The sequence below is a fragment of the Trichechus manatus genome, unplaced genomic scaffold (genome assembly GCF_000243295.1).
Source record: "Trichechus manatus latirostris isolate Lorelei unplaced genomic scaffold, TriManLat1.0 scaffold00008, whole genome shotgun sequence".
NCBI lineage: Eukaryota > Metazoa > Chordata > Mammalia > Sirenia > Trichechidae > Trichechus > Trichechus manatus.
This window is the reverse complement of record NW_004443944.1, coordinates 31,484,795-31,511,284: the sequence shown is the minus strand read 5'-3', so window position 1 is coordinate 31,511,284 and position 26,490 is coordinate 31,484,795. Positions and strand designations below refer to the sequence as shown.

Sequence of the window (26,490 nt, the reverse complement as noted above, 5' to 3'; positions counted from 1 at the left end):
GCAAATCAATGACACCTGACCACTTGCTGGGTGCCCCAGTCCTCACAGCGGCTGCTGCCCCCCTCCCCCAGGCTCCCCCTGCATCTTGCCCTCTGGCCTCTCTCCCCATGACTACGCCCCCACGTGGGGGTCAGCCTTCTAGCTGTGCCTGGTCATGCCAGAGTTCCATGGTAAAGTGCTGGCTGTGTGGTCCTGGGCATGTCATAGTCCCCAGCTGGTCCTTAGCCAGATCCTCCCCCAGGTCAGAGGAGATGGAGGCTGAGAGAAGTGGAAGATGCGAGCTATCAGTGGCACGCGTTCTCCCGTCTCACTCATTGTCTCGGACCCTTGGGTTTGCATGTGAGGCAAGTGGCCGAGGTGGCAATGGCTAGAGGGACTCTCCAGGCAAGCTCCCCTCCAGTTCTTTGCTCACTGAGGACAAGCAGCTATGCCCGCCCCTTGGCTGGGTCAAAGGTGAGGGCCAGTGCTGCTCCCAGCCTGGCTTCCATGGCCCTGAGTGCAGACACAGCGACGAGTGAACCCCTGTCTTGTGAGGCCAGGTGAGCACTGGCACCCAACCCACCCCCTCTGCAGGAGAGAAGACAGGCCTGGGGAGGGCAAGGGCCTGAGCAGGGTGCAGGGCAAGTATATATGCGTCTCCTGGCAGGAGATGACGCCCCAGGGAGCTCATGAGCCTCCAGCTACCACTGCCCAAAGGAGGATGCCTCAGAGGCAGAGGCAGGCTTGCAGAGGGTCCCAGGAAGCAGGTGGGGGCTCCGTCTGCCCTGCTCACCCTCCTCCTCATCCATCAGCCTTGTCTAGTGGGGAGTCCCATCTACCCAGATCCGTGGCCCCTCACACAAAGGCCTTGCTCTTTTTCTGCACCATCTGTAAAATGGAAATAAAAAGTACTGGCCTGACCCTCCTCTCCTCTGGCCTCTGCCTGCAGGTAGCCGGGAAAAGTGACGCCTGTGCTGCTTTGCGCAGAATGCGGCCACTTGCGGTTATTCGCAGCAGACTGTTCCCGGGATCGGGGAGGGGGTAGGCCATGAGCCCAGCCACCCTCCACTTCTACTAAGGCTGGGACCACCAACCTCATTTCATAGATGGGGAACCAGCTCAGAGAAGTGGGGGCCTGGCTGAAGGTGAGGAAAACGAGGCCACAGCAGCCAGGGCCACCACCCAGCCTTGGTGTCACACACCATAGGCTGGCTCCTACTAAACTCTGGGCATGTACGCTTTCATTTCAGCCTCACAACAGCCCTGCAGTTCCTAGCAGAAACGGAGGCCCAGCCCTGTGGGTGCAGTACCTGCCCGCCCACCTGCCCGCAGCTGCACACACCTCGGGGGTGGTCTTCACCCCATACTTGACTCGACTCCGCAGTCCGTCCGCACTGCAGCCGTCCGAGGGGTAGGAGGGTGTGCCGAGCGCAGTGCCTGGCGGGAGCTTGTCACACAGATTGATGGGCTGGTCCTCGGCGGTGGCAGTGAAGTCCATGGGGGCCACAGCACCGTTGCCATTCATCTCGGGGAAGGCGGGGTCACCCTGGGTGCTGCTCGATGTGGACGGGTTCAGGGTGGAGGAGCCATTGCCGCTGCCGCTCTCGGAGGAGGTGTCGTCTGGAACGAGACCTGGGTGTGAGGCCCCACCGGCACCCACCAGCTGCTGGTGCCCAGGGCACCTCAGTCTCGGCAGCCACCACGATATACCTGCTGTGTTGTCCACCTGAGCGTCGCTGGGCAGGAGGTGAGCACCACTGCCCCACATTAGAGGCTCTGAGAGGCTGAGGCCCGGCCTGGCCCCCAGTCTCGTTGAGGGATGCTGGCTTCTCTGCCAGAACAGCAGGCGGGGAGTGTGTGAGCATGAGGGTCTCCCTTCTGCACTCCAAACCCGCAAAGGTCGCATCCAGCCTCAAAGGAGGCCCAGCCTGGAGGGCTGGGAGACAGTCACCGAAGCCTCAGGTCTGACCAGCCTGTGCCTGCCAGAGATCCCTGAGCACCGGGACGCTGCGCCCTCTTCCCCAGCTGCTGGGATTGCACTTACCCACCCACTGGGGCCCAACGGGCCCCCTCTTCCTTCTGCCCGGCACTGCCTTGCACCTTTGCACTCTTCCCCCTGCTGAGCCCTCGAATTTCTGCTTCTGCCTGGAGGAAGTGATGGCTCAACTGTGACCCTCCCATAGCCACCCCTCAGGCGGCCTGCGCACAAACACTGCGCCCTCTAGACCCGCCTGCTGTGCGTGGCCACGTGGACTTGGACATCCCACGCCAGGGCTGCAGGGTCTGGGGTCTACATCCTCTGCACCTCAATGGTCCATCCCTGCTTTCTTGAGATGGGCAGCCTTAACAAGGCTCTGCAGAGCTCGCCCCCTGCTGGCAGAATCCAGCATTGCCTGGGGACCTGAGGGAACAAACTTTAACAGGGAGCTAGACATTTTCAGATAAATTCCAGGCCCTCTCCCCGTCTGCACGCCTGCGTGATCAGCTGAGGCAGCGGCGGAGAAAGCTACACCCACGCTCTGGGGTGGCTGTCAGGTGAGTACCCAGTGGTTTTGAGGGCGCCCAGGTGCCAGGGATGCTCTCCACCTGCACACACTGTTGGTGCGGGAGAGTGGCCACAGTGAGTTCTGACCGCATCCCAGGCTGCCCCTTTCCCCAGGCCAGGGTCGCGCAGGACCCCACCCCCATCCACCCAGCCAGAAGATTATGAAGATTTAGTCGCCGGTGCTGGGCACTGGGCACGCGCGCCGCCTGAGCGTCCCCATGGCGACTGAGCGGCTCTAGCACTCCAACCAATCCCTGGCCTCCCTGCTGCCGGGGGGGCGGGGCCGGGCTGCCCATCAAGCTGCCGGAGCCCTGGGCAGAGGGGGATGGGAAAGGCTGCGGCGTAGGGCACCCCTCCCCCTCAGCTGCCGCAAGTCCCCTGGCCCAGGTTGCCCTCCTTCTCCTCTCTCTCCTCTTCCTCCGGGCAGCCTGCCTCCACTGCATCCTCCGGCAGGGCACCTCCAGGCTCTGCTCAACACCCCCGTCCCCGACTCCCCCTCAGCCCAAAACCCCGAGTCCCCGGGCCAGGTGGCCCTGCTATCACCCTGACCTCACCGCACGGCCCCTCCTCCTGGCTCACAGATGGATCTGGCTTTCTTCTAGCAGTATCTGCAGCACACGATCTAGACGTTTGTTGAACGAACAAACTACCCAGCAGCATCTACTGAGCACCTACTGTGTGCTGGTCCTACCCCAGGCTGGGAAACATAGTGAATACAATGGAGGTGCCGGCCCTGGTGGGGGGGTGGGGGGGTGGGGCACACGCCCACTACCGAACCACAACGGGGACTCACAAAGTGAATTATAGAAATGGGAGCGCCACCTGCCTCACAACTTCTCAAACCACACCCCTAGCCATCTGCCTGCCATGTTTCTTCCACCTCCGTCCCTTTCAGTCAGCCTTCAAGGCCTGGCTGATGCTGCCTCCTCAGGGTGGGCCTCCTTCCTCCGCTCTCCCGAGGATGGAGGTTCTCACAGCTTGGGGCTCATCCCTTCTGGGACACTTCATGCCTCCTTCACCTGGCCTATGGTCGGTCCAGACAGCTGCCCACTCCCCACCACAGCAGGGCTTGTCACCACAGAAGCCCCACAGCGAAGGTTCCGGGGTCTCTGCTGGGGCTAGGCTGAGGAGATGGAGGGCAAGGAGGGACACCCACACTGGCTGATGGTCTGGAGCACCTATGAGTTCTCGGGGTTGCCCATTTCAGTCCACCATGCTGGCGCAGTGACCAAGGCGCACACCCAGGTCTGCCCGCCTCAAAAGCTTGCAGTGGAGGACGGGTTGGGGAGGCGGCTGAGCAGGTCTGACTTTACACACATCACCACCCACAGGCCACTTGTTTGACCATGGAGGGCCTCATATTCCTCCTCTGCAAGAGGGGTGGCTAGGAGGGTTGATGGGCACCACGCCTGCCTGGCACATGGTGGGTGCTCACTACAGGTGACTGTCACTGCACTCACCACAGGCATCAGGCCCAAGGCCTCCTGCTGCACCACACCCTGCCCAGGACCCAGAGATAGCTCCCAGACCACCTACCTCCCTGATCAGCCTTTTTCCTGGGAGGGACCCTTGCCTGTGCCTCCCCAAGGGGAGCAAAGCAGGCAGGAGGGGCAGGTGCTGCTGAGGATGCACAGGGCGCCACACACAGGTCAGAAGCTGGGCGTGGTGGTCCAGGCTTCCCAGCTGCCAACACTCTCCCGGCAAGGCTGTGTATCCCAGGTTGCCTGGCCCAGGAACAGCAGGCGCTGGGCCAAGTGTGGCACCCCCTCTCCATGCTTGGCTGCCACCCTAGACTGGTAAGGGATGGGGCTGGTAAGGGATAGGGCTGAGCAGATAGGCCCCAGGAGCAGATGGGCCCCATGAGGCACCAGGCTCTGAACTCCGGCCTTTTGTTTTGTTTTTCAGAAAAAAAATAGGGAATCGGCACTGCTAGGTAACACCCAGATTTTAAAATATCGGTGACTGATCCACACTGTAAAAAATGAGCCTACCTACGGGCCACCCCTTCACAAGCTCCACCTGCTGATGCCCCAGTGACCCACTGGCCAGGCCTCTCCCACCCCCATGCCACACCTAGGGGGGCAGGGAAGGCTAGTCACGTCCTGAGGCCTACATCCAAGGGATGAGGAGTCACAAAAGCCCATGTTCCCCCATCACGCCAAGATCCTGCCTCTCCTGAGGCCGTGCTGGGGCAGCCCCCAGCCTGGTGTGTGCACCGCCTCCCCACCCAGCCTTCCCCAGCTAGACCCGCTCATGGAGATACCGGAAACTGGAGAGGGCAGAACACAGAGGGGCTTTCCAACAGGAGACACTGGCCTCCTTGAGCCTCAGTTTCCTTTTTAAATGGGTGACAGTATCTGGCAGAGAAAGTATGTGCTCAAAAAAAAAAAGCGGTTCCCTACACCCCATGCGTTCTCACTTCACAAGGCTTCCTACACACATGCCCTCCCTGGACTGAAGTATGAGCTTCTGGGGGCCCTCCGAGCCCAGCATGGTGCCAGATCTGAGGACAGAGGGACAGAGGGAGAAGGACCCAGGGCCTTGTCTCTTCCTTTCCTGAACACCTACCGCGTGTCAGGCCCCTGTGCTGGGGGCCAGAAATACAGTGGTGACAAGCCAGGCATGGCCCCTGCCCTTGGGGATTCTGGAGAAGCTTGGGCTCCTGCTCATGCTGGGGGCTTGCGCACACCACCCCTCAGGGGCACCCCCTCCCACAGCCTCCCAGCTCTGCACCATGCCTCTGCAGAGCTCCCAGGGAAGGTGGGATTAGGGTTGGCATGTGGGGCCTGAGGTGGGGGAAGGAGACTTAAAGAGCAGAGCTGGGAGCGTCCTGGGGCGAGGCCCAAAGCTGCCCGACCCCAGCTGGGGTGGAAGGGCTGCTCAGGGGTGGGTGGATCATATCTGTGGTTGCGATCCTGGCTGCGGCCCCACGGACTGAGGTTAAACCCACACTGGAAGCCGAACTCCCTCCCCTAGGGCCCACCAGGCCCTCCTAGCATGCTGCCCCCACACCCCACACCTGTGTGCACTAAGCCTTTGCATTCCCCCTTTCCCAGCAATCTCTGTGGCTCAACCCTCACTTCCTGGGCCTTGCTGAAATGTCACCTTCTCAGTAAGGCCTGCCCTGAGCAGCCCCCTGCCCCGCTCTGACACTCTGCCCCCTTTATCTGTTTTTCCAGAGCATTTATCACCTTCTCACAGTACCATTAGGTTTAATGTGCTTAGGTCTATGCCCACCCGCCACATGAGTTGTCCCAGTCCTGGGGACCCAGGGTTGGCTGGGCTGTGCTGGGCAGGCTGGCCATTCCTACCTCCCCAGAAACCACACCCCTTCCTCTGGTGAGGGTACCCTGATTCTTTCAGGGTTAGAGAGGTGAGCATGTGCCCCAGGCTAGCCAATCAGCCGTCCCTCACAGGACTGGTGGGTGGGCATCTGATCCAAGCTGGGCCAGTGAAAGCTATCTGGGGCTTTGCTGCAACGACTGGGGACGAAGCCCTCTTTGGCCTGGGGCTGCTGAGCCCCCTTAGGAGGGAGGTCCACACCCAGGAGAGCAGGGCTGTGAAGCTGGCCTGGACAAAGCCCTGGTGGTCTTGTTGGAGACCCTAGATCAGTTCACGCTTGAGAGCAAAGAAGGCCCCAGATGGTTGGGTTATGGGATCCAATCACTTCCTCACTGCTGGGGCTAGTGGGAAGCAGGTCTGCATCACATGGATCTGGCTCAATCTCTGAGTAATCCCCAAGCTGGAAGCAGGGCTCTCTGCTCAGGGTGGCCCCCCCACTCCCAGTCCTGGCACCCACGGGAGGGGCTGGCACAGGGATTGGGCCCAAGAGCACGCCTTCATTGTTTGGGGAAAGGAGAGAAACGCCAGACAGGGGCAAGCTGGGTTCCGATCTGTTCCGAATGCTTTCCTCCCTCACCACCCTCCAAAACTGTGATTTGATTGGGACACAGATACACACTCAAACCCATGCCCTAATGGAGCACGGCAGAGCGGGCGGGCTGGGGCCTGGCTGTCTGCATGACCTTGGGCACGGCCACCTCCTTGGGTGCTCTTATCTACAATCCAGGGAGTTGCCTCTGACGCCCTTTTGGGCTCCAACACTTTATGACTCTGAAAAAACCCAGCTGGCCCCATGGACACCCAGGGCCCAGCGTCGGGGGCAGGGTAGGAGCTGCTCCTCCCTCCCAGGTGCAGCCATGTGTGGGCTCCTACTGGACCCACCCCAGACCTGGAGCTGGATGTGGACTCTCAGGGTGCCCAGGCGTGGTGGCCCTCAAGCCACCTGGTCCTCATCTGTGCTGCTGTGCAGGAGGCCCGCCTGCCAGGCCCAGACACTGCCAGCAGGGCAAGACTGCCCATTGTGGTCCTGGAGAACCCCCGCCTCCAACAGTGAGAACGAGAGAGGCCAGGGCACTGAGGGGCCCAGGGAAGCAGCCGGAAGGCACCCCCTTGAACCCTTCCAAAAAGCCAAGCTGCCCAGCTCTGCAGAGGACGACTCCCGAGCTGGGCAGGACTGGTGCCCACCACCTGTGCCGGAATGCCCACAGGCAGGGAAAGACTGCCTTGCTGGCTACTTTAACGTGGGGCAATGTGCTGCTATTCAAATGGGGGAATTAGTGATGAATGGGGGAAATTGTTCCTCCCTCTGTCCCGTCTCCAGAAGGAGACAAAAACCCCTTTTACCTCGGCAAACAATGCCCTTATGTGGGCGCCAGCGCGCCCCGCAGCCCGCACAAGCCTGGCTCTGTACGAGCCACCAGTCTCCACACCGGACTGTGGGGCCATGGCCAGCGGCACCCTCTCACGGCGGCTGCCACGCAGCTCCGGGCGGGCTGGGGAGGTGGGAAGGTACACGCCGGCCGGCCAGGGGCCTCCCTTGCCAGAGGTGCAGCTGCTGGAGGCTGCCTGCCTACTCCCCTGGCTCTGTCATAGCAGCGGCCAGGCAGGGAAGAGGAGGGGGCATCAATAATTCACACAGAAAAGAGCAGGGCGGAAGGAGGAGGGCAGAGCAGAGCCTGGATCGGTTGCCCCTCTGTAGACCCCGGGGGATGTAGACCTCAGGGCGGCCCACGGAATTTGTGGAGCTGCTCCGCTGCCTCCTGGACTGCAGGCTGGGGGACGCCTCTGCCTCGAGTTGGGGGTGTGCACCTCCCCAGGGCTGGCTTTCCTACCAGCCGTGCTGACAAAGGCCAGCGGAGAGCCTGTTTACATGATGCATAGTTCCAGGGAGCACCAGGCTCCTTGTAGGCTGCCCAGTGCTTCCACCAGGGAGGCGGGAGGGATTGGGGGTCAGAGGGGGACACTGAGGCGGTGAGGCAGCACCACTGGGGTTCGGGCCCTACCCTGGATGCTGGGCCACACTCGGCCCTGCCGGGTGCACCCCTCCAGGCCCCCTGCCCAGCTGCTCTCCCCAAGAACCCCACTCCCTCCCCCGGGGTTCACAGGGCCTGGCCCGGGCCTTCTTGCATCACTGCTCTGCCGTCCAGGCTCTGCTGCCGCCTCCTCTCACCAGCCAGTGACGCTGGCATGCATCTTCCACAGCACCTGCCTCCTCTGCCCTGACGGCTTGGTGCCCTGGCAGCGGGCATTCTTGCCCTGACCTTTGGTGACTCATTTCTTAAGCAGGTGCCAACACCTAGGGCCCTCAGAGTCTAGGGCAGCGCTGTCCAATAGGAACAGAATGCATGCAAGCCACATGTGCAACTTTCAATTTCCTAATAGCCATGTTAGACAAAGGGAAAAGAAACAGTTGAAATTAATTTTAATAACATATTTTATTTAACTAATTATGTCCAAAATATTAGCAACACAAAATCGATCCTGTGTAAAAAAGTATTGTGGTATTTCACGTTCTTTTTTTTTTCACGCCACGTCTTTGAAATCCAGTGTAGAGTTTGCACGCACAGCACACCTCAATTGGCACCAGCCCTTTTCCAGGGCTCAATACCCACATGTGGCTGCTAGTGGCTACCGTATTAGACAGCGCAGACCTAGATTGTCTTTATTTTCCCCACAAATTGAAATCCTTTCTCTCAGTGTGGGACCCTGGGGTCCTGGCCCTGAGACAGGTGTCCAAGCTGCAGATGAGAGTTCTGGGCTTGGGGCACATGGCTGCTCGATGGTGGCATGAGCTGAGAGCAGGACTGGTGGTGGGCACTAGGGACAGGCACCACCTTCGGTGAACACCAGTTATGTGCCAGGTGCCCGGCACACGTCCTCATGCCTGACTTTCACAGCCACCCCTCGCAGCAGGCATCAGTGAGGACCTGGAGCCTCCCAGAAGCCCTCTCCTGCCCCAGCAGCACAGCAGTGAGCGGCAGCACCCATGTGGGCCCAACTCAAAGCGCTACCCAACCCCTGGTGCTCTCAGGTCTCCTGGGAAAGTAGTCTCCAAGGCCAGTTCCTCTCTAGGCCACGGTTTGCCCATCTGTACCATGGGGCAGCACTCCCTCGCCCCATCCCACTTCTTGGAGCCCCTCCCCCAACACACAGCACCCCCAATACAGATGGCCTGGGTCTGTGTCTTCCCAGGCCTGACCTTCTCCCTGGCTGCACCTCCTAGGCCAAGCATAAGCAGTGAGAAATAAATGCTAATTCAGCGTGGAAAGCTCTGGCCGAGATGCCCACCGGCCCCGCCCCCATCATGTGTTCTGAGAGCAAACAGAGCTACTTTGGCCACCATGTGTGCATGATTCATGGGGCAGGGCCCTGGCCCCAGAGCTTGTGTGCGTGTGTGGCACTGCAGGGGCCCCTGGCAGGCCCTCCGCCAGGCCTCCTGGAAGCCGGTCTGGGTTCGGTGCATCCCAGTCATTAGGTCAGGGTGATGACGCCAACATGGCCCCGGTCACTTCCTCGTTCCTGGGAAAGTCGCCCTTGGACAGGCTCAGGGTGGTGGTGCCCTCTCTTGCATGCAGCCCCCCACCTCCTCACCGAGGGTCAGCAGGAGTTGGGGTCTGCATGTACCCTGAGCTGAGGAGAGAGGCAGGGAGAGCCCAGGGGAGGGGGCCTCAAGAGCACTCTGGCTAATCTTCCGGGGGTATGTGTGAGTGGGCTTCCCCCTCTCCCTTTGTCAGCAGGTGAACCTCCCGTCTTCAGGCCCCCAGAGCTTGTCCTGCCCTGGTGTCCTCACCAGGCATCTGGGGGCCCATGGGAGCTGAAGACCCGGCAGCCTGCTGTGCAGGCCCTGCCTGCTCCCAGGATAAAGGGATCTCTTGGTGCTGTCTCCCAGCCTTTTGCCCTGGGGTGGGCTGGGGCCAGCACAGCCCAGCACTGTGCTGCCTGCAACCCAGCTGACGATGGACACTTTCCTGTGACCTGGGACTGCCAGGAGGCCCTGGCCAATCCCAGCAAGGTTTCAGGGCCCAGCTCTCTGCTCCTGCGGGGAGCAAGAGAAGGTGGGCAGAAGCCTGCTCCTCTCCATCCAGTGTGGATGTTTAGAGCCTTGACTAGGGGCCAACAGCTCTTGCTCTAGAAGGAAGGAGTATTCAACCTGCAGCCAGAGGAGGCAGCCTGGACCCAGGTTCCAGCCTCACCTCAGAGAAGTGGGGTCAGGGGGATGGACAGGGCCAAGATCAGCAGGGCACGAGGTAAGAGAAGGCTTGGTTTGAAATGACCGATAAGCACATGAAAAGATGCTGCACATCGTTAGCCATCAGGGAATTGCAAGTCAAAACCACAATGAGATACCACTTCATGCCCGCTAGGATAGCTAAAATTGAAAAATAGGTAATAACAAGTGCTGACAAGGATATGGAGAAACTGGAACCCTCATGCATTGCTGGTGGGAATGTAAAATGGTGCAGCTGCTATGGAAAACACTTTGGCAGTTCCTCCAAATGTTAGACAGAGTTACCATATGACCCTGTAATTCCATTCTTAGGTATACACCCAAGAGACTTGAAAGTAGGGGCTTAAACAGATACTTGTACACCAGTGTCCACTGCAGCAATATTCACAATAGCCAAAAGGTGGAAACAACCCAAATGTCCACAAACAGATGAATGGATAAACAAAATGTGGTACATCCATACAATGGAATATTATTCAGCCATAAAATGGAATGAAGTTCTGATACATGTTACAACATGAATGAACCTTGAAAACCTTATTTTAAGTGAAAAAAATCAGATATAAAAGGACAAATATTGTATGATCCTGCTTATATGAAATATCTGGAAGAAGCAAATTCAGAGTCAGAAAGTAGATTAGCGGTAACCAGGGGCTGGGGCAGGGGGTGGGGCGTGACTACTCAGTGGGTACAGAGTTTCTGTCTGAGGTGATGGAAATTTTGGGGAACAGACAGTGGTGACAGCTGCACAACATTGTCAATGTAATTAATGCTGATGAATTATAAACATAAGCCACTGCCATCGAGTCAATTCCGATTCATAGCGACCCTGTAGGACAGAGTAGAACTGCCTCTTAAGGTTTCTGAGGCTGTAAATCTTTACGGGAGCAGACTGCCACATCTTTCTCCCGTGATGAATTACACACTTAAAAATGGTTACAATGCAAGTTTTATGTTATGTCTATTTTACTTCAGAGGCCATCCCAGGGGGGCCAGGGTAAAGGGGCCACCAACTCCCCCCTATGTATCAGTGACCGGGAGTGATGTCCAACTAGGACCGTGGAGGCAACAATGCCCCTGGTTGGGGGAGAGCTGCTGCAGCCCCAGGATGGGCCCAGGGTGGGGCAGCACCCGCAGGAGAACACTAGAAGCAGCCAGGGCACAGGTGGGTCAGGCAGTTGGCTGCTCTGAGCCTGCACAGCCGGGCCCCGACTCCCACGCACCCCTTCTCCGCTAGCCAGACAGCCTCTCGCTCTTCACCTCATGCATAGAACAGTCCTCTGTGCCTGGTACAGAATCTGGGAGAGGTGATGAGGAGGATCCTTTGGGCTTTCAAGGGTGGCCCTTGCCGACCCGACCCCTCACTCAGCCTGTGTGCGCTGCCTGGCCATGACCCCTGGTGCCCGGCCTCAGCACAGCCCCTGCACCAGTGTGGTCACACAACAATTTTGTTAACCGAGCCCTCCACCGCGGAGTGCCGAGCACATCCACGCATCCCCTGACCCTCCAGCTGTCCAGCGAGGCAGATGCACTATTCTTATACGCATCCAGATGCAGCCAGGCCTGGAGAGGGGATGTGATTTGCCCACGGCCACGCAACAGAGAGGGGAGTAGAGGCAGGACCTGCGCCTTGGCTAGGCATTTCTCCGGTAGCAACAGACCCACCCTGAGGAGACTGGGAGGAGGGCACACGGGGCAGAGGTGCTGTTAGTCACACACCTGCTCTCCAGTTGGCTTCACTGCTGCCCCGTTTGCATTTCTGGGAGGTGCAGGGCCCCACCTGAGGGTGGCAAGAGCCAGGAGGCAGGAAGTCTCCCGTGCTTACAAAGAGCTCCTGAGGGCACACCAGGGCTAATGCTCACGACCACCCAGGCCACGCTGCAGACAGAAGCCAGGGCTCAAAGACAGCGAGCAACTTGTGTAAGACCGCACCGCAGGGAAGGGCGGGCGAGCCTGCTAGAGCTCCACCATAGACAGGTCCAAGTCACCTGCAGGGAGCTGTGTCCAGTCGAGACTCCAGGCCCACAGAGGTGGCCCTGACCTCTCTCCACCACCTGGAACCATGGCATGCCAGACTTTCACCAGACAGCCTGGCTGTGGTCTCCCTGCCCCCTCTCTCCTGGCTGAAGCTTGAGGTCATAGGGAGCTTCTGGATACACAGGACCCAGAAAACCCCCAGCCCTGGCACTCAGCATCTTTCCCCTGCCCAGGCTCCCCTGACATGCTGCCCAGGGCCTCACAGCCATGCCTCAGCCCCTTCCACCTGTCCACCTCCTACCTGACCTCAACACCCCCGCCCACCACCTCCTCAGTCCAAGGTGCTTTCCCTGTTCCTCTTCTCTGTCCCTAATCACTCATTAGCCATTTGCTGAGCACTACTCCGTAGGATGGGCTCAGCCCAGAAAAGCCTCAGTCACGAGGGTGCTCGCTGCAGCCTGGGTTTGTAATTGCAAAAAACGGGGATCTAAATGTCCTCCACAGGAGCGGACACGATGCTGGCTCTGGGTCAGAGACAGCCACTTCCTGGGTGGTCTGGGCAAGCGATGTCCCCTCGGAGACGTCTCCTCCTCCACAGGGATGGGGACAGTCACAGGTCCGAGCCCACAGGGTCGTAGCCAACTGCTGCCAGCTTGGGGCTGGGCCCTCGGAGGGCTCAGGAATGGGGGTCTCCAGTCACCAGTGCCAGGGCAGCAGGGTGAATGGTCTTTTAGGAGGACAAAAAGGTGGCTGTAATACTACACGATCCCATTATGCTTTTTAAGAAAATAAAGCTTTGATTATATGCATAGAAAGGTCTGAGTAAAATATGCCCCCAAACACCAGTATTTAAGTTTTCTTCAATTTTTTGATTCTCTATTTTTCTTCTAGATTTTCTGCAATGAACACAATACTTGTGACATTGGGGGAAATAAGACACATTTCTACACAGACACAGCTCCTGCCCTCTCAAAGCTTGAAGCCTGGCAGGGATCCATTTTCCATGTGTCTGTCCCTCTCCAACCAAACCACAGGCCCCTCAAGGCAGGGACTGGCTTATCTTACTCTGTTCCCCCCAGGCACGAGCAGGGAACCTTGCATGCCAGAGGCACTCAATGTTTGCAAGACTGAACTGCATGAAGCGCTCTGAGAGTGCTGAAGGCCGAAGCTAGGGCCCTCAGTGCCTTTGTCCTGCCTGGCATGGGTGACAGGCGCTGGAGGTGGGCACCAGGCAGCAGCCACCAAATCTTCCTGCTGCAGACAGGAAGTGCCAGCACCACGTCCCTGGAGGAAGGGATCTCCAAGGTCCAGTGGGGCCACAGTCTGGGCCGGGGGGCCAGAGTCTGGGCCAGAGGTCCAGGCAGGAGAAGCCTCCTCATCCGAGAGGCAGGAATAAGAGGCTCCAAGTCTCCTAGGACCCACTCAGCTCCTGCCCAGCACCCCCCAAGGACAGGACAGGGGCTCAAGCAGGACCCCCAGCTCTTCCCTGGTGCTGGCTTCCTGTCTGGCCCCCTGTCTGCCAGGGAAGTGAGTAATGTCCGCTCCCTGCCCCCAGCATCCCTTCTGGAGGCCAGGCCTCATACTTTCCGTTCAGGAAGGGGCAGAGGAAGAGGCCTGGGGAAGCACATCGAGGGGAAATGGAAGGAGTGGGCCCTCGCCCACCCCACCTGCCACCCCTTCTGCAGTCAGGGCCCTGGCCCGGCCACGGATCTAAGGTTCAGGAGGCCCACCGCTCACCGACTTATGAGTGCACACAGTCACTTCATTCATTCAACACTTCCCTAGTGCCTGCTCGGGGCCGGGCCCTGTGCTGGGTCCTGTGCTGGCTCCTGGCTCACAGGGAGCTTATGGTAATCTGGGGGAAGAAGTGGGCATTAAACAGATGATCCCATGGATGAGGGTGCAATTACAAACTGACTTGCTGTCAAGTCAAGTGCAGACCACGCTGTTTCCGGAGAAAGTCTCAACCATTGGCTTCTCCCAGGCATCCTCTCTCCACCCCGAAAAGACAGCCCCTGGGCCAGAGAGTGTTCTTCCAGACACCAACAATGTGTACAGAGCTCTGTTTGGACCCAAAAAGGAGCCTAAAGCCTCAGTCTGGGCTCAGCTGGGGTCCAGAGGGGACCCGGCCCGTGCAGGGGCAGAAAGAGCAGGCAGGAGCTGCTTGCACCACTCCGGCCCCAAAAAGCCAGGGCTCTCAGAAGTGGCTCTGGAAAGAGCCTCCTCTGGTTCCCAGGATCCCCACCCATCTCCTGGGGAACCTCAGACATGGCCTGATGCCTGCCAAAGAGGAGAGAGGAGCTCAGCCTCGGCCCCGCCGCTGCCTCTGGCCAGATCACCCAGATTCCTTCCCTGATCCCCAGCTTCCCCCGTGAGACAGGCTGAGAGCAATGTCCTCTCACATGTGGCAGCTACAACCCAAATAAGAGACCGGCCACCATGGCGCCGTGCAGTGTGTGCTGCTGACTTACGGTTCAGGAACCAGGCTAGAGCACTGGACGTGGTAAACTGCCATCACAGGGAGACCTGTGAAATGACTCACGGGCAGTTGCAGGATTGGGGGCAAAATCATGGTTGTGTTTCAGGGCAAACAGATATCCATTTGTGCTAACAACTCAGGGATGAGCCCCGTCCCCGGGGTGGGGGGAAGCTGGGTTGCTGGTAATTCACTTGGGCTCAGCTGTTTCAGCTGTGGGACCTGCTCTGCCAAGGCCTCATCTGCTTTTGTTAAAATTTAAAAAAAAATAAGGAGAGAAGCCCCAACAAATCCACCAACAGATGGGAATCTGTGCAAACTGCCTGGCGTCTTCAAACGCACCTGGGCTGTATCACTGGTCAGCAGAGGTGGGACACTCCATCAGCACTGCCTCAGGTCCCCATATTTTCTGGCTAAGAGAAGAGACCCAGGTGCTCAGATTGAGGCAGGGTCCTCAGGAACAAATAGCCCACTCTGTCCCCAATATGGAGTGGACTGTAGCCCCCCTTCTCAATGGTGTGCTTGGAGTGGATCTCAATAAATGTTCACTCATTCATTTAGGCACAGGTTCCTGGGTGGTGCCAACAGTTTGTGCTCGACTACTAACCAAAAGGTTGGCGGTTTGAATCCACCCAGCGGCTCCATGTAAGAAAAGCCTGGCAGTTTACTTCCGTAACATCACAGCCATTGAAAACACTATGGAGTGCAGTTCTACTCTAAAACATGTGGGGCTGCCATGAGTTAGAATCGACTTGACGACAATGGGTTTGGTTCGGTTCATTCATTCAGGCAACACTACTCAGCAGGCACCTATACTGAGCCAGGCACCCAGCTAGAGTCTCTGCAGACAGGTAGGAGACCAAGACTGACATGGCCCAGGCCTCACCAGGCTCACAGACTAGTGGGGGCCGAGACATCCAATTCCAACTCCCCGCTTCTGTGGAGGCCCGAGGCCCAGAGGCTGACAAGGCCAACCTGGGAGTGGGGACAGGGAAGGCTGCTGCAATGAAGGCACCTGAGCAGGGAGCTGAGACCATGGAGGGCTGCGGCAGGGTGTGGAGGAGTGCAGGGCTTTCATCAGTGACTGGGGATGTGACAGTACCCTGAAGCTCCTGAGCCTCTCCCATCAGCTGACTCATGGGAGCAGGGTCTCAGCTCATGTCTGCACCGTAAGCACCTTCAGAGTAGGGGAGCTGGCTGCATTGCTGTGGGGGTGCCATGACTCCAGGCCAGGTCTGTGCCCAGCCGAAACCCTCTGGGTAGACACAGCAGTTGTCAACAGGCCAGAGGTACCAGAGGAACACCAGAGACCAGGGCAGCTGCCTGAGCCTTCTCAAGGCCTGCGATCCCCCGTGCTGGGTCTGGGTCAGCCTCTGGCCAGCACATCAGCCCACAGCCTCCAGTTGCGGCCTCTGATTAAATAATTAAATTGATGGCATCATGGCCAACACCATCCTCCCTGTCTCCATCTCTGGCTGCCCGCCCTGCCCAGATAAATACCCTGTCCTGTCAGCAGGCCAGCCCGCCTCAGCTCCAGCAGCCATGGCCAGGCCGGCTCCCCCACCTCCACCCCCAGGGCTCCTGACGGGCCGACCCCACCAGCCTCTTCACTCCAGTCTCGTCTTTGTGATCAGCCAACCTCCAGGAAGCTGGGCAACGGATGCTAAGGAAGCTTGTGACCCCCAAGGAAACACTGCCTTCTGCTGCTTGATCCTGAAGGTCCTCCAAATCTCCAAGGGCCCCCAAGAAGTATCTCTGACAGATAGCTGACCCCTAAAGAGTAGTTATCAGGAATAATAATACCACAAGACTTTTTGGGATTAAAAACCCTGAAAATGGTTCCCCAAAGGAGCCCTAGTGGCACAGTGGTTAAAGTGCTCAGCTGCTAACCATAAGGTTGGCAGTTCGAACCCACCAGCTGCTCTGCAGGAGGAAGATGTAGCAGTCTGCTTCCATAAAGATTTACAACCTTGGAAATCCTATGAGGCAGTTCTACTCTGTCCTATAGGGTCACTGTGAGTCAGAATCAACTTGATGGCAAGGGGTTCAGTCCTACCACTCTAGCTTTTGTTTAGTTTTCTGTATCCTTCTTGGAAAGGTATAACTGGTAGCCCTGGCTGAGCTTTGCTGGCACGGCCCTTGGTGTGGCCTTTGGGTGTGGCCCTCAATCAGCTCAAATGAGGCGGGAGGTCAGCTGCTGGGCACTTCCCAGCCCCAGATCCTCCAGCAGCATGTGGCCATCCCAGCCAGATCCCCACCCCGTGGGAATGCTGGGAGAGGTACTGGTCCTGGAGGCTCACAGCACGAGGGGGTCGCGCTGACCTCACGAGGCATCAAGGCACAAAAGCCTTTTCTTCCCAGCAGCCGAGCACCCCACTCCTCCTAGAACCACTCCCTCGGCTCCCCAGCCCCAGCCGGCCACCTCCAGCTGCCTCTGGGCTGGGTCTCCTCCCAGACAAAGCCGGATTCAGGCCTGAGAGGGCAGTCGGGAGGCAGGCGCGCGGCTTCTGCCATGGAGACGAACTTTGACCCAAACAGCGAGGCTCCTACCCCTTATTTACTCTAACCCGTTTCACAGAGTTAACTTTACACCCCTTTTAAACCTTGCACCTCCCTCCCGCATTCCAGGCCCCAATCTTTGACCTCTCCCAATTGCCAGCTCTACACCCCAGTTCTCCCAGGCTGGCTCCAGCTCATCCCCAACCCCCAATCATCTCCTCCCCAGGACTCTGCGCCCTGTCAGGGGCACTGTGATCACAGGTGCCACTCCATGCCCACAACCACGTCAAACTGAGGTGGACACTGGAGCCCAAGAGCTGAGCCCCGGGCCCTCCACCAGGGAGCCCTGCAGCTGCTCTGGGAGCCTCAGACTGACTTCTGACCCCAGCAGCTCTCCCACCCCTAAGAAGGAAGCTCTGTCCCGAGCCGGAGGAGGCTGCCTGGCTGGCTCTGTACCCCTACCCTACATTCCAGGGTCCTGGAGGGCCGCGGTGGGTGAGGGCTAGGGCAGAATCCTCAGCTGGGCCACATCTCCTCCCGAGGGGGTGGAAGCACACGTGTGGGCAACTGTATCTGCCGGTCACTCGCTGGGGGACAGGCAGGACCCCCACCCTATGGTCTCTCATCCGAGTTTCAGAAACACAGCTCTTGTTCTCATTGCTGGGCAGCCGGACTGTTCTGGGTCAGGCCCATTCTTAACCTCCCCAGACCTGAATCGTGGTAACTTAGAAATCCATATCCCACGAGCAACAGGGCAAACAAACAGGCATGGTGACCCTGTCAGGCTGCCTGTCCCAATGAGCTCCATCCATCATCTTGGGATGGAACCGGGGTGGGGCAGTGGGGCCCGCCCAGACTCTGAGCACCCCTGAGGGGCGGCTGTCAGCCCCAAGCCTAGATCACCTACCAGAGGCTCACCCCTAGCCTCTCTTCTCAGGAATCCCAGGCCTGGAGGCTGGGCGCAGCCACTCCCCAGCGTTCCCAAGGGGCACTCACCATCCTCTTGGCTGTGGAGGTTCTGCGGGCTCCGCATCCTCGCGTCCTGGCTAGGACTCAGGCTGGAGGCCAGGTGTGGGTCAGCTGACATCCATGTGGAGTCGTTCATGTCAAAATCTTCACTGCTCACTGAAGTCTCATCCTGAGCAGGGACAAAGAAGGCAGGTGTTCAACAGGGACGGGTGCTCACCAGGCCCCAGGCTGCCTTTTGGGTGAACCCCAGGGCCCGTGGGCATTCGGATGCACCTCAGAGGTCCAAAACCTGCAGTGAGGCCTGGGTGGTGCTTCCCCTGCCCCCCATGGAAGCGGCTTGGGTCTGGTTCCTGTCAGAAGCCAGGGCTGCGGGCCGGCACTGTCTGTAATTGAAGACAATTACTGAGGTCTCGCATCCTGTGGGGCGGATAGCAGGGCCTGGCTCTTACCCTGGTGAGCCAAGGTTGAAACGAGCGCTGTAAACAAGGGCCACTCTCCCTGCCCACAGCCAGGGAAGAGGACTCCCTCCACGCGGGTCGGCCGGCCCGAAGTGGGTAACAGGATATGCTGGGCACCGGCAAGGCCATGCTGACTGCCCCCACTGGGCCTGGCGCCCCAACTCCCGTGGGGCATGCATGGAATTCCTTTCTCCCACTCCCCCAGCCGAGAGGACATTTCTGTCTTCCTCCTTCCTAACCTTTGCTGTGCTTCAAAGATAGGCTCTTGGGCGGCTTCCAGAGCTGGAAATGCCGGCCCCAGAAGTGTAGAGAAGGAAGGGGGTGGGGCGGGCATGGGTTCGGATCAGACCGCAAAGGAGGTTCGGCTGAAGGGCCTGGGGGGCCGCCAGGGCCTTTCAAACAGCCGGACAGCCTGCTGGAGAGGACCACGCCTGCCTCCCTTGCCAGTCATCCGGGAACCCCCGGGGTGGGGCCCCTTCTATCCAGCCCTCCAGCGGGAAGGGACCCCACCTCCTCCTGGCCTGGCCTCTTTCAGGAGCAGCAAGCAACTGTGTTTGGGAGCTGGCTATAAAACGCCAGAAAGATGACCCTGCAGCTCGCACACCCCAGAGCCCTGGCCTTGCCCCTCCCCTCTCCCCTCAGCAAGATACAATCGCCTTGGTGGGGCCCCAGTCAGGCTGTGGCAGAGCCCCCCTCCCAACCTCCCCTCCGAGGCTCCCTGTTTTATAGTGAGCAAACACACTTTGGTTTGAACTTTCTTCTGTTGCTGTCCCTGAGGCAGACACATCTGCTCTCCAAGTGCTACGGAGGAACCAGCCGAGATGAGCCTGCCTTCCTCCCTCCCCCACCGCGGGGCTGGTAGGGAGTTTCCTGGAATTTACAGCTTCTGTGCAAGTGCCAGAGTGTACCCTCAGAATCCTGAGGGCAGTGAGGGCAGGAGTCCCCAAGGGGTCCCCAAGCAGCCCCACAGTACCTCAGGGACGAGCCCCCATGTCCTCTCCCTGTCTCCCTCTCACAGGCCACCCTGCTTCCTTTGGTGAAAACACTATCACACACATTCACTCAGATTGTGTTCTCACACCCTGAGGGACACGCTCAAGTCCAAAAGGCTCTCAGTGCACAAAGGGTACAAAGGGACAACAAACCTCCTGTGCGAACTCCACAGAACCGGAGAGAGAAGGGAGGAGGCTGGCAGGTGGCGGGGGTAGGGGGAGGTTCCTCGGAGGAGCTGGGCAAGGCCACACAGACAAGCGACTCTCCTGCCAGCTAATCCTGCCCATCTAGGCTCTGTTCTTGCCTGGGCCTCTGGGTCCTCCGTGGCGGCTCAGGGGACACTGTGCTCAGGCATGACCTGAAATCATGGCTGAAGTTAGAGGCCTCTCCTGGCTTTGGGTATTGATGAAACACTCATGATTAAACAGACCTGGTATTATCTTAACCTTTGGAGGTACTGTCTACTCCAAACACACCGTCCATTCATTCAACAAGTATTTATTAAACACCTACTACGTGCCAGCATGCTTCTAGGTGCTGTGAAATTCAGCTGTAAGCACGACAAACTCCTGGCCCTAGTGGCTCTCACTGTGCAGTGGGGGAGATGGGCCATCAGCAGAAAAATGTCATGCCCGGTGGTGATGAGAGCCACAAAACAAAAGGAAGAGTGGCCTGGCCCGCAGGGCTGCATGTACCAGGTGGTCGCGGATGGCCTGGCTAGTCCAGGGACATTGGAGCAGAGGTGGCAGGAAGTGAGGAAGGGACTGCGTGGTGTCTTTATGGGAGTGTTCCAGCCTTTTCCATGGGCTCAGGGGGCAGCAAGGAGACCACTGTGGCTGGAGATAGGTAAGCCAGGGACCGCGAAGGGAGCAGTCTGAGCTGCACAGGTCTACCTTTCCCAAGGTGCACGCACTAGGCAGGGCTGTCCCTGCCACCTCTGGCTCACAGAAAGGCCGTGGAGTCTTCCCAGGCTCACTGAGGAGCAGGAAAAAGTCAGAACCGCTGGGTGTGGCACTGAAGGCTCCCATACTCTGGCCTCCCTCAGCCAGGTTTAAAACAGTAACAGCAGAGGCCAAAGTTTACAAGGTGCCAAGCACCGCACTTGGATCATCTCCTTTCACCCTCCCCACAGGCCAGGAGGTAGATACAATTAACAGCCCATTCTACAGGTGAGGAAACTGAGTTTCCAAGAAGTTAAGGCACTTGCCCAAGGTAACAAACTAACAAATGGCAAAGCCAGATCTGAGCAACCCTGAAGGCCCAAACCCACCCTCGCACTGCCCCTTCACCTGGAATGTCCATGCTGCTGGCACACGCCACAACCCAAATTCCAAACACAAATCCCTTTCTCCGTCTATCTAGCTCATTCTATTTCCTCTTCTTAAACAATCTGTCTGCCTGGACCATGACCACTGGCAGTTTCTCACTTAGCTGTAGCACGTCAACAATGCACTGTGGGTCTATGCCCTGTCTTTCTCCAGAAAACCTTATTAGGTCCTTCCAAGAGTGGGGGCCAGGCGGGGTGTTCTCTGAATCCCCCACAAGGCCAGCGAGACTTGTTGAATCGACAGAGTTGCCTGGCATGCTGTTGGTGTTTAATGAGGATGCTGCATTAATTTGCCAATTAAGGACTCTGGTCCCATGGCGCACAGTTCTTGAATGGAGGCCATGTGAAAACCTGGACCCTGGCTGCCGGTGGGCAGGCGGGTGGGCGGCAGCATGCTGCTTCACAATGCTTCCCTCCTGCAGCTGTGAGCCACCCTGCAGGATCACTGTACTGTTCCCCAAAATGACCCCCTTGCACCCCATACCTCACAAGTTCTATTTCACACTGACATCACGATACCTGGTAATGAAGAGTATCTAGTGCCCAAATGCACGGGGCTTCAGGGTAAGGGTTTATGAGATTCCTTGCAACGGCCTCATAAAGCACGCACCCACGTCAGGCCTGGTACCTGCCCTGCATCAGCCACCCATGGCCACACAGGCAGTGGTGGAGCTGGGATCTGAACCTAGGCAGTCTGCGCCCAGAACTTTCACCACAGGCCACCTCACCACACTTTCTACCTTCAACTGAAAGAGCCGGGTTCCTTAATGGCAAAGCATCTCAGAATAGACCCAAAGGGAGATCATGGGTGATAGAGCTGTATTTACACACACACACACACGTGCACATGCACACTCGGGCTCACACTCTGCAATGATCTGACACATTTATTGAGCATCTACCATGTGCTAGGGTTGTGCTAGGGACAGATGACGAAGGCAGGGTCCTTCCCTCCAGGACCTCATCATCTAGGGAAGAGACTGGCTAAACATTCTGATCCACTTGTAACAGCCGAGAGAGGGGCTGTGGGGCCCCCACCCCAGTTATCTAGTGACTATGGCCCCTCCCCAGTGAGTTTCCCCCATTCCAGCTTCTGCCACATGAACCCCAGCTTTGTGAGAAAGGTGGTTCTATTTAAAATTGTTCAGACCTTGACTGCTAAAGCAATTTGTTTAAAAGTGAGAAATCAAGTCTATTAAACCTAACTTAAACAAACAAACTAGTAAGTTTTGATTGAACTTACACAGACACTTTCAACACCACACCTTCAGGGCTGTCCTGGGAAAAAGCCTTCCCAAGACCCCTTTGCACAGCCCACCTGCCATAGGGGAGCCCCCAACTCTTCAGGAGAGCAAAGCTCCCCAGCTGCAGAGGGGCAGACTGTAACCTCAGTCACACCCCACACACCCTGAGCCAAGTGCTGCAGAAGTGGGCTAATAACACAGGCAATTATCAGCATACAGTTCAGACCCATCAGTGACTGCAGAGAGGGAAATACACCCCAGTCCTGAGGGACCTGTGAGAGGCTGCTGTGCAGGCTGGAGAGGGAGCGGCTGGGCCTCAAGCCTGTGTGTAGACCCAAGGCGCTCCCCTGCTCACTGGAGGCCACAGGTTGACAGGTTGGGCACATCTCGCTTTTCCCTTCCAGAATCTCAAGGAAATCTGGCCCACTAATCTCTCCCTTTCTGTAAACAAACTCGAATAAAACTTCCATTAGAAAATAGAAGTGTGTGTGCAACCCATTGCTTCGTGGTCCCCGCCCCCCAGATGTCATGTGACTGGACAGCCACCTGCTTCAGGCCCCTCTCACCTCTGCCCTCAGACACTCTGAAGCCTATGCTGGCCACCTGGTGATAAAAGTCCATCATCCGTTCGACACTAAAGGGCCTGAGCAGTCCTGGGTCACAGAGCAATAGGGCCGAGTACCCTTCTGGAAAGGGAATGCAGTGTTGGGCGGGCAGGTGGGCAGCACAGTCAGCCCTGGGACACATCCCGACCTGGGAGCCCTGACTCTGGGCAGGGAGGGAGAGGAGCCACCAACCGCTCCCTGCCCTTATCTTCAGTCCAAAATTCAGGGGCAGGTTCAGTTTCTCTCCACACAGGTTCTGAGGCCCTTCCTTCTCTGCAGGCAAACCAGCACCAAGTACTGCCCGGCCCGGGAGGAGGAGAAAACGGGAGACCAGAGGGGAAATGGTGGAAACATGCCTGTATGCCTGTATCCATGGCTTGTAACTATGGGCAGGTGCTATCAGTAACCTGATTATTTTACAACTGGGGTCAGTTTCTCTGGAACTGGGTTCCTGGTGCCTCTGAAGTCGAGCCATTTGCATCCTCCAGGACGCAGGATCCCGGGGCGTGCCTCACACAGTATTTTCCAGGCCTTTCCTGAGATCTGTAACTCTATCTCTACCACTTGCCTTGAGAAAGACGAGGAGGAGGATTTGCTGAGAATTTAGTGCAATCGTAAGCCATAAGCTCTGACCAGGAGCCCTGGGTGTGTGTTTCAGAGGAGGGTGGGGGCAGGGATGCACAGGAGGTGTTTCTGGGCCTGGCAGGAAACAGACCCCTCTCTGGACAGCCCCCATCCCCCGGGTCTGTTTCACGGGACGGTCCTTCTGGAAAGAAACCCAGCATCAGCTCTTTCCCGAGCAGACAGGCACCAAGACGAAGAAAGTGGAGCAGCTTCTCATCCCGCTTGGCCAGCACCTCCTTCTGGTGCACCTGCTGGTCCCTTCTAGGCCCTGGAAATTCTTCAGTACCAGGTGATTCTTCCCCTGGTCTCCATGTCAATGAGCATGATACACACGGCCTTCTGAGCATGCCAAGAAGGTACTGCACCGCATTTGACCCCTACTTAACCACCTCAGTTCATCAGATGGCTTATTAAGGTAAGATCAAAAGCCCCCAGGATCTAGAGCAACAAGGGTGGAAACCCCTACTGGGAAGGGGTTGCACAAATGAAATCTTAGGGTGGTCTGAGACACAGCTCCTAGGGACTAAGGAGTCCCAAAGCTGCTGCTTCATGCTACACCCCAGCCACCTGGTCGCCAGGAGAAGAGGCCAGCCTTCAAGGAAGACACTCCCTACACAGTTCCACTCCTTCCTGCTAACAGACCTCTTCTGCTTACTAGTCATACACACACAAGCTCTTCTGGGAAATATGGAGCAGGGAGGGCTGAGACACAGCCAATCATCTATCACACTTTAGGTATTCTCTCTCTCTCTCTCACACACACACATGCACGCACGCATGCACATACTCTTACACACAGAGTGTCAGAAACACAGTCACACATATATGTGGATGCTCTGTTGTCCCGGTGGTAATGGACGTCTTGATGCTGGGAGTGAGCATTTTCAACACCTTCCCACTGGAGTACTGAGTGTAAAACGGGCTTTTGTTTCCTACGCAAAGGCAACTGGCCGTTTTCCCAGCACTCCTCAGCATGAGGGCCTCATTCATACCCCAGCCCCTGCCGTTAACGGAGGGTCTCTTTAAAAGGGAGGCTGGGGAGATGAGCCTCAGCAGATAGGGTTCTTCCAGCCAAAGGAGGGGCTGGAGGGGAACCATTCTGAGCTAATCCCCTGCAAGACTTTCCTTCCAAGAAAAGGACCCAGACAAGACAAAAAAGTTCTTGAGCAACTCTGGGGCATTCCAGCTCCACTTGGCTCCAGGGCAGCTGAGGCCACAGAAGATCCCTGATGTCAGCCTCTGCAGCTGGGAGGAAGGCCCTTGGGTGCTCAGCTCCCGCTGTTCAGCAGGAGGGTGCTGAATGGAGTTCGGGGCACCCAGCCACAGGGCAGTGGGTGTGGGAGGGGGTGCTGTCTTAAAACTGTTCTCAAACAAGCCCAGCCTGAGCTGGGATTAGACAGGAGCTTGATATTGTTCAAGGACACATTTAGGCCCTAATGGCTTTCCAATGAGGGGGTAATTTACTACCTGGAGACTAAACGACCACGACCATGGGGGCCTGGGCCATAAATGGGCCATTCCCCTGACCAACCCACAATTCTGAGCTGGTGCTTTCAGGGGTCAGGTCAGGGGCCCTATCACATCCCACAGACGGCTCTTCCCAGAGTCCTCACCCATCCAGAGCCGTGGCAATTGAGTGAGGACCCCAACACCTACCTCTCCCCATACCCTACCTGATAGGCCAGGAGCCTAGGCTGGGGTTTCCAGCTGATTCTGGGATAAGTAGGGCTTTACCTCAAGGGAGAAGCTATTTCAAGCCACAATCCTTCTCAGAAAGAGGAGGAAATCACAGAGTCCAAACACCATTTCAGGTGAAATCAGGAGGTGATTAATCTCGCCTCAGAGCAGACAGAACGAAAAATCGATGTTTTGGAGGGGGAAGAAAAGGGTTCCGTTTGCATTAATGCGTTTGTGGCTTCTCCATTGATTTGCGCCTCTTCACACTTTCTTTTTGTGCTTTGGTGCTCTTGGGGAGGAGGGCGGGAGCGGGGAAAGGGGAGGAGCGGGTGGGCCTCCCGATAAGGAAAAGGACGGTCTAACCTTAACCTTTCTCCAGGAATAACGCTAATTAGCGAGGCTTAAAGAGAACTTCCCCTAGGAAGCGCAGCCCGGTAGGGGCGACTGGACTCGGGCAAACGCAGCTGCGGGTGGGGACAGGGAGAGGGGTCGCTTCTGAACCCGAGCAACTGGAATAAAAATGCATATTGCACCCCCCCACCCCTCTCCAAGTGTCGGGCCGTAGAGGACATGGGGGATGGCGGAGAATATTGGGCGGAGGTGTAAATCCAACTTAACCCCGACGCGCGCCCTCACTCCGGCGAGCTTCCCCCCTCCTCCTCCCTCCTCGTGTGTCCCCTTCATTAAGGAATGCCCCTTCGCTAGGGGGCCGCCGACGTCCGCGGCTTCCGCGAGACCTTACACCTGAGCGGGGCACCCGGTCCCTTCAGGGAGGGACAGGGGCCTGCCGAAGTGGGTTCAACTCTGCAAAACCGCGTCTCAACTCCCCGCGCCGCGGCAGCGAGCCCCTCCCTGCCGCTCAACGCTTCCCGTCCTCACATCCCCAAACACAGTCCACTTCCCTTCTCCTGGCGGCGGCGGTAACCCGGGGACCGGCCCCCACCCCTCCGCCTGCGAACGCCTTCCTCCTCGGGACGCGGAGCGGAGCCCGCTGCAAACGGTGTGGCCACCGCACAATACCGCGGCGCGGCGCACACAATCACCGCCCCCCACGACCGGCGGCGCGCACGGCCCGGGAGTGGGGTGCGCCTGGCAGCCCCCGGCACTCAGAACTGGGAACACCTCTCGGGCACCCCGCGTCCCCCGGCGTGCAGCCTCCCCACCCTACTCACTCACACTCGGTCACACTCACCCGCCCCCCGCCCGGCGCCCCAGCCCACTCCGAGGGCGCAGCCGCTCCCCCGCGTCCCCCTCCTCGGCCCGGGCGCAGGAAGCTCTCCCCATGTCCCCCGCCCCCCTAACCGCAGCTCAACGGCCGGCGGCGGCCGCGGGAGGAGGGGGCGGTGGCTGGGGGCCCGGAAACGGCCCGATCGCGGGGATCCGGGCTGGACTCCGTACCTGGGCGGGAGGCGAGGCGGAGACCGGCGGTCGGACTCGGCGAGTGAGCGGGGCGGGCGGCAGTGACAGCCCTACAGCTCCAGCTGCTGCTGCTGCTGCTGCCGCCGCGGCCGCCCGGGGAGAGGGGCTGGCACCGCCGCGGCGCGTCA

The 26,490-nt window shown here is 58.2% G+C and overlaps 1 protein-coding gene across 2 annotated transcripts in view; it reads right to left on the bottom strand.

Moving 5' to 3' along the window:
- The window catches only part of NOL4L (nucleolar protein 4 like), an 83,297-nt gene that overhangs the window by 8,320 nt on the left and 48,487 nt on the right, over positions 1 to 26,490 (bottom strand). Inside the window, exons 1-3 of one of the 2 annotated variants that reach the window (XM_004370453.2) lie at positions 26,342 to 26,358; positions 18,043 to 18,184; positions 1,322 to 1,599 (exon numbers count right to left, since the gene is read on the bottom strand). In XM_004370453.2, coding sequence (XP_004370510.1) covers positions 1,322 to 1,599; positions 18,043 to 18,151 — 387 coding nt within the window. In that variant the 5' untranslated portion in view covers positions 18,152 to 18,184; positions 26,342 to 26,358. Of the gene's footprint in view, positions 1 to 1,321; positions 1,600 to 18,042; positions 18,185 to 26,341; positions 26,359 to 26,490 lie in introns of those variants that run through there. The other variant, XM_023725344.1, reaches the window with a different exon arrangement.